Source organism: Agrilus planipennis, unplaced genomic scaffold (assembly GCF_000699045.2).
Source record: "Agrilus planipennis isolate EAB-ADULT unplaced genomic scaffold, Apla_2.0 scaffold16, whole genome shotgun sequence".
NCBI lineage: Eukaryota > Metazoa > Arthropoda > Insecta > Coleoptera > Buprestidae > Agrilus > Agrilus planipennis.
The window spans coordinates 782,279-788,895 of record NW_020438946.1 but is presented as its reverse complement, the minus strand read 5'-3'; the positions used below and the strand labels follow the sequence as shown (position 1 = coordinate 788,895).

The 6,617-nt window shown below is 34.5% G+C and overlaps 1 protein-coding gene across 4 annotated transcripts in view; it reads right to left on the bottom strand.

The window, feature by feature from the left end:
* Nucleotides 1–6,617, bottom strand: part of LOC108744722 (PRKCA-binding protein) — a 22,315-nt gene that overhangs the window by 4,054 nt on the left and 11,644 nt on the right. For 2 of the 4 annotated variants that reach the window (XM_018480628.1, XM_018480629.1), the window contains exons 3-6: nucleotides 5,013–5,192; nucleotides 2,188–2,428; nucleotides 1,774–2,016; nucleotides 512–676 (exon numbers count right to left, since the gene is read on the bottom strand). In XM_018480628.1, the coding sequence (XP_018336130.1) occupies nucleotides 512–676; nucleotides 1,774–2,016; nucleotides 2,188–2,428; nucleotides 5,013–5,192 (829 nt within the window). The remainder of the gene's footprint in view (nucleotides 1–511; nucleotides 677–1,773; nucleotides 2,017–2,187; nucleotides 2,429–5,012; nucleotides 5,193–6,617) is intronic. The other 2 variants (XM_018480631.1, XM_018480630.1) reach the window with 1 other exon arrangement.

Genomic DNA, 6,617 nt, shown 5'->3' with positions numbered 1-6,617 from the left:
CTAGCAAGGAGATCGGGCTGAAACTATAGCTACAAGCTATCCAAGGATGGTACTATAGAATGTCACCTCAAGGTAGGCCTAGTGGCGTCATCTCTTGGTTAGGCCGGAAACTTATCAATCCACCCTCGTACAATGTAAGCGAACACTAAGAAGACTTTTTTAAAATTCAACCCCTAAAGGGCGAAACAATGACAGAAGATTTGGTATCTCGATCAATTTGATGTCTCAATTAGGGTTTCTTATTCAACGGTATCATTCATCACAAAATGATCTTCCAAAACACCACCCCTAAAGGTGTAAAACGGGGGTAAATACAAATTTTCTGCCAACTACAGACAATCAGTGGTTGCACTTCCTTAAATCCGTCGACAGCTTATGTTAAATGGCTTTCAATTGTCTTCGTAAGAAATGATGTTATTTGGGATTGATTAAATTGAATTTTAAACGCCCCTTTTGCTGCTAGCCTATCGGTTACTTCGCTGACTTCACTAAGTATATAACTTTTACTTACCGGTTTCACCTTCTTGACCATTTCATGTCCAAGTTTCTCCATACTCCGATGCTGTTCTCCGAAAACCCTGAAGGCCTCGCTAGCCCTCGGCTGTGGCTCTCTTACGGCTATATTCGAAAACACATCCCCCATTGACTTTACCATTTGCATTAGTTCCAAATGAGCCTAAAAATACTTATTAAATAAACATTCTGAAAATCATCTGATTTTAATTTTTTTTTTGTTAACAAAACCTTTAAAGGTGTATGTTTTAAGGGTGGCGCTTTACGGGTGCGAAACATGAACGGTGGTTACGTCGGAAAAGAAAAGGTTAGAAGCGTTTGTGGTGTAGTGTTACCGGCGAATGATGAGGATACCGTGGATAGAGAAGGTTAGAAATGAAGAGGTATTAGAAAGGATACTATAGAAAAGGAAGACAGTATGGAGGTAGATGAACTAGGTTATTCCATAATGAGAGAAGAGTTCCATGTAGGATTAAAAAACTTAAAGAATAAGGCACCAGGTATAGATGGGATACAGGCGGAAATTGTAAAACTTGCAGCGCAAGAGGTTAGGGATAGTATGTTTAAGATAGTTAGTCACATTTACGAGACGGGGAAAGTCCCGGAGTATTATAAACGGAACGTGGTAGTAACCATACCTAAAAAGAGAGGCGCGGATAGGTGCGAGATATTTAGAACAATTAGCTTAACTTCCCATGCGTCAAAAACCTTAACTAGAATTGTGCAGAGAAGGATGGAAAAAAGGGCGGAAGAACTATTAGGGGAAGATCAATTTGGGCTTAGAAGAAAAAGAGGAACGCAGGAGGTCATTCTAGCTTTAGGGGTAACAATAGAGAAAACTATAGAAAAAGGAAAGAACGCGTATGTAGAATTTGTAGATGTAGAAAAAGCTTTTGACAATGTTAAATGGGACAAGATATTAAATGATGAAGATACCGTGGATAGAGAAGGTTAGAGAATAAGAGGTATTACGAAGAATAGGAGACTCTATGGAAGTCAATAAAAAATAGGTAAGATAGGTTGGTAGGACACCTTTTCAGGCATGAAGGTATAGGCAGACATATTGGAGGCAGAAATAGGAGTTAAGGGGGTAGAGTATATTAGATTATTGTTTGCAAATAGTAAAAGAGGTGGGATGTTCTAGTTTTAGAATTAGCTCAGGATAGGAAGGAGTGGATGTGCGTGTCCAACCAGTCTTAGGAGTAACGACCTTATGATGATGATGATGAATAAAACATTTAAAATTCTAATTTTTCTTACATGAAGTACTCTTTTACAATGGTCCACCAGTCCTTTGTACATAAGTTCTGTTTCCTGTAATTCTTGCATTTTCTTTACCAGGGTGTCGTTACAGAGAATGGCTCTGGAGAGCCCCAAGGCATCTGCAGTCGACGAGCTCATGTGTTCCACTAAACGATGTTTAACTTTTTTCAGAACTATATCCAAACTTTTACCTTGCTGTGGGTCAGCGTGAAGTTTGTTGTAATTGATTACTACTTCGTCCTGAAGTTTAGTATACAAGATATTTAAATTTAATCCTAATGGCTTAGGATAGGAAGAAGTTATGACGATTACGATAATGGTGACATCTCCTATCAATGTGTAACTTCGTTTATAACTTTTTATGGAAGACAGCGTACTTGTTGAAAAATAGTTTCATTCACTTGAATTTACCTTTGTAGCCTGTATCATTTTTGCAACTTCAACTTTAGTTTTTCCTTTGACAGACTGGCAATTGACTGCAACAAGTTCGTCGCCTGCTTGCAGCGTCCCGTCTCTTGCAGCGGCGGTGTTGTCGAATATTTGAACAATATACAGGCAAGGACATAGTGGAGCACCACCTCCAATACTTATGCCGATTAAATTGTTTGGATCTTTCTTAATGGTCACACTCCCGGAGGTGACAGTCATTCCCCTAAAAGAAGTTCATCTTCAGTGCATCTTAATTTATTATTATTATTATGATATGGGGTTATCATAAATTTTTATCGAGATTCAGGAAAAATACATTCCTTCCTTTTAAAAATGATAAGTGTGGCATTCAAAGCCCGAACATACTTTGTCATCTATAGGAAACATTTATTAAATAATTTATTTGAGTATTTTACTTTCAAAAAATTTNAATGATAAGTGTGGCATTCAAAGCCCGAACATACTTTGAATGCCACACTTATCAGTGTCAACATTTATTAAATAATTTATTTGAGTATTTTACTTTCAAAAAATTTTTGACGGTCCAGTTTTTGACCTTCCTCGCTTTGGACCTTCCGCCAGTTGCCAAACGTTGTTCTGGACAGAGATGTACCTAAATTCCGTCCAGGGTATTTTTATTGTCCTACGTATGTCCCGTGCGATTTTCTACCTACCTATGCTTCAGGGTGTCCCTAATTTTTATCAAATATTTTCAAACTTTCCATGAATTGCAAAAAGAATCATATGATTCCTGATAAAACTGCAGAGACCTACATATACTAAATGCTCCAATATTTCAGTCTTCACCATAAATTATTTTTGTGGACTTCGAGGAGGCAATTCATATTGCAATGCAATCTGTTTTGATTAAGTCAAGTTTGTCGTTTTTATCTAGGTCAATAAGCTTGATATCGGAAAGTTCAATTTCCCAGTCTCTCATTAAGTGTAGGTATGTATCAAACGCAATTTAGGTATAATAATAAAAATCATCGGGACAGATTAAAATGTTGACACAGGACGGAATTTACGTTTTCAGATCGAATGAATGGGTTTAGGGTAATTTCACAATTTCGCTTGATAATGTAAAAAAGGAGTTAAGAAATGTTGAAATGAAAAAAAGACTTTTTTAATTAAGAGACCGACCGAGTGCGAGAATAAACACTTGCTATTCTGATCGCATCCAAGGATCTTTCTTTTCATCGTCGGAGCCCTCGGTATATAACAGTCTCCTAAATCGAACCAAAGGACTTCAGTTAAAACGCAATACGGCACATTTTTAAGTTTAGCATCCTTTACAGTCCAATAGCCATGGTGATTGACAAATGTATTCGCAATTTTTCTTGCACAATAAATTTTATTATTATTTCTGATATAGTGTAAATTATCTACAATAAAAATCTTAATTCTATAACACATATATATTAGGCCACCGTCATAATTTTGTATTAGTGTCAATACTTTAAAAATTTAATTCGTAAAATTCTGTTGTTTTTTAATATGTTCCCTTAACGAAAGAAAATGGTGTTCTTCTTTAACTATACTTGAGGTTACAAAAAGCTTTCACTGCGTGAAGGGCCAGTTTAACATGGCAGGGTTCGCAATTCATTTTCCGACAGGGGTTGATAATTGAATGTGCACTATAAATTATCATTTTATCTGACTGAAATTTTAGAAATAAGTACTTAAATGTAAAAGTGCTGACAAGTAATTTATACAACGGATAGACTTAATACAATAACCAAATAATTTAAGAGAAGAAAAAATTTATATATTTAGATTAAGCTTCATGGAAAACTTCTGAAGAAGTCGCAAAGGTACAAGCAAAACGTATTAAGTCAAGTTAAACAGAACAACTATAAATCCTGCCATTTGTTGCGGACCTTGCCTTCCTAAATTGACCCCATTTAATTAAGTTCTAGATCTAGTACTCTAGCGATTATCTAAATATAATTTCTAAAACTAATAATTCTCATCTATGCCACGATCTTGAAAATGAAACTACTCTTGAGATGGAAATCTTTATTTGTCATTTTTTTTACACATGGTTGAAAACTATAATGTTTTTTTGTAATAAATGCTAAATTTCTAATTTACGTAATTCTAATAGAAGTTTAAAGTTGCTAAAGTTGTAAACTACAAGCCAGAGCTATTGCAAATATTGAATAAAGTTCTTTAACTGATAAAATAATTGTTCACGTTTTTTAAATAGGGCAAAATATTGTATTTTGTATAACAGAACAATAAAATGAACGACAATTTAAGTAACTATCTTTCTTGAGAGAAAGAACTTTATTCGTAATAACTACATTTTGTAAAAGCTACCTAAGGAGCAATTCTTGTGCTTGAAAGATGATCAACTAATCAAGAGAGCGTGGAGGAAGTGCTTTCTGTAAATTATTTATTAATAAGTACATTTTTATGTCAATAAGTAATAAATTTTAAAAGTATCTTTCAAAAGGACAGTATGTTTAGATAGACAATTTTTTAACATTCAAGTTTGAAATAAAGATAACATACTAGAAAATAGTAATTTCCTCGAAAGTTTTTTGAGAAAAAAAGGTTGTCCAGAGATAAGTCTGAATTTAGTATTTTTAATGCAAACAATATAAAAATTATTGCTAAGGAAAATGAGAAAAACAGAATTTACATTTACTGTCTTTGAAAATTAGTTTACTATTAGGCCCCTCTAGGTATATGATACTAAAAGATTTTCTGGTCTATTTAGTTTTAGGTCGGTTGCTTGTGGTGCTATAGTATTGGGTTAACAAAATACACGATCAAAACTGTAGAATCCTGCGGGTACTCACATTGTATTTTCGCGACATTGAAATTGACCCACAAAAGGATCATGAAGAGTGACTTCTTCAACGGTGATGGAATCATTTTCTTCGAGTTCTGCTGGTTTCTTAAAGTCTGATTCTTCTTTAACTGCTGCTTGTTCATCATTATCTGACAGAACACATACCGTAGCGACACTATCGTTTGCGCTGTTATGGAAACATGAAATATAATTATAAATAAATATTTTAAAACTATATAAGGCTTAGTCAAACAGGGAGCGAATTTTCCTTACGGGAGAAACTGCCGCAGTACGTCGCGAATTACTTAAGACAAATCGGTAAGAAAACAGTCGCAACAGACATCTCAATTACTTATTGAGTTCGTGTTTTCACTTTTTCAATTAGAAATAGCCTTAAATAAAATTGACAAAATAGTATGGTATGAAATTAAATAAAGTAAACCCAAAATATTGGTATGCAAGGGAAGAAAAAGTAGGGAAAGAGTGAATATAAAGATAGAAGACGCGGAATTTCGGTATCTAGAACTGAGTTAATTCAGGATGGAACGATAAAACAAAGGATAATGCAAGGTCGAATCCCCTTTAACAAAAAAGAAGTCACTTCTATGCTCGTGAATGGTTAAGTTAGAAAAGAAAACAATTATTAAGATGTACGAGGGTGGATTGATAAGTTTCCGGCCTGACCAAGAAAAACAAGGTTTTTAAAATTTTTTTTTTTTTATTTCTCAACATAATCTCCTCCAAGGCTGATACATTTCTCATAGCGGTGTTCCAGTCTATTAANGTAAATAAGTCATTATTTCTCATAAAAAGTAAAGGATAAAAATGGTTATTGTGGGTTATCCCTAAGAGATAGACATATACCATCCCGGACTTTTTTGTAGACCCTTTTAAGATAATACAATATTGTAGAACATTATTTTGAATTATCTTGTAGGGTTCAGCCACCGTTTCAATGTAAGCGCAAAAAATATGTTTATTTACGACATCACATTAGAAACCTCTAAAATTATCAATGTTTCTCTACTACTCTATTATACATATAAACCTTCCTCTTGAATCACTCTATCTTTAAAAAAAAAAACGCATCAAAATCCGTTGCGTAGTTTTAAAGATTTAAGCATACATAGGGACAGACAGCGGGAAGCGACTTTGTTTTATAATATGTAGTGAAGGTGTCAACAGGAGCTATAAAATGCATCAATGCTTCTCCATTAACCTGCAACTTCGGTGTACGCCGTTCATCCTTACTACTACACTGACGTAGTATTGAAACTCGATACCAAGATACGCACTTTCGCAAACGGTATATACTACACAGGTCTATGTGAAAATGTCACCAGCTTATTAGAAAAACGTACAGTCCAAGCTTCTGGATTTAGAGACTTGAGATATTACACAGACGTTTTAATATACGAGGGTGGATTGATAAGTTTCCGGCCTGACCAAGAAAAACAAGGTTTTTAAAAATTTTTTTTTTTTATTTCTCAACATAATCTCCTCCAAGGCTGATACATTTCTCATAGCGGTGTTCCAGTCTATTAATGCCATCTCTATAGACTGATTCGTCAAGCTCCTCAAAATAACCATTTACAGCTTCGATTACTTCTTC